This window comes from Wasmannia auropunctata, unplaced genomic scaffold (genome assembly GCF_000956235.1).
Source record: "Wasmannia auropunctata unplaced genomic scaffold, wasmannia.A_1.0 LD292412.1, whole genome shotgun sequence".
NCBI lineage: Eukaryota > Metazoa > Arthropoda > Insecta > Hymenoptera > Formicidae > Wasmannia > Wasmannia auropunctata.
In genome coordinates, this window is record NW_012070478.1 from 1 (window position 1) to 560 (window position 560).

Genomic DNA, 560 nt, shown 5'->3' on the forward strand with positions numbered 1-560 from the left:
GTACAGCATTTATATATACTGCAAGTGTAAAATGTATCGCAGCACCCAAGATTGAAAAAAGAAAGATAAAACCTGGACTTCCTATAATACCATAATGTTCTGGTCGCCCAGAAATAAAAAAATTGCTCCATTGTATACCAATCACTAAGAAAAAAAAGACAATATATTCACACAATCCTTTAAAGATTTTTGTTAAATTATTCATATAATTAATATAATTTGGAACTTATTACTTACATTTACTTTCATAAGCATTTGTTTCTTCAAAAAGTCTAGAAATCATAATAGTTGGAAATATTATACCAAAATATGGTATAACGCTGAAAGCTTCTTGGTTTGTCATGTTCGTATAAAATAAAACTGCCGCCATATAAACAATGGTTAAGACACTTGTCACAAATTGTGCTATAAAGAGATTGAGCATATAATTTATGCATTTAAACAAATTATTTATTATTTATTTAATTATTATTTATTTTTTACAAAAGTATATTTACGTTTTGAGAAATATGCTGCAACATGCATGCCAAATGTTATAAGATGAGCGACATGTGTAGTGA

The 560-nt window shown here is 27.1% G+C and overlaps 1 protein-coding gene across 1 annotated transcript; it reads right to left on the bottom strand.

Annotated features, from left to right (window-relative positions):
* Positions 1-7: 7 nt before the first annotated feature.
* Positions 8-554, bottom strand: LOC105461343 (the record flags this gene model as incomplete). Its single annotated transcript, XM_011707841.1, has 3 exons — positions 498-554; positions 238-405; positions 8-144 (listed from the first exon to the last, which is right to left on the bottom strand). Coding segments are annotated over exons 1-3 (333 nt in total), but the record flags the coding sequence as incomplete, so codon positions are not given.
* Between the last annotated feature and the right edge of the window lie 6 nt (positions 555-560).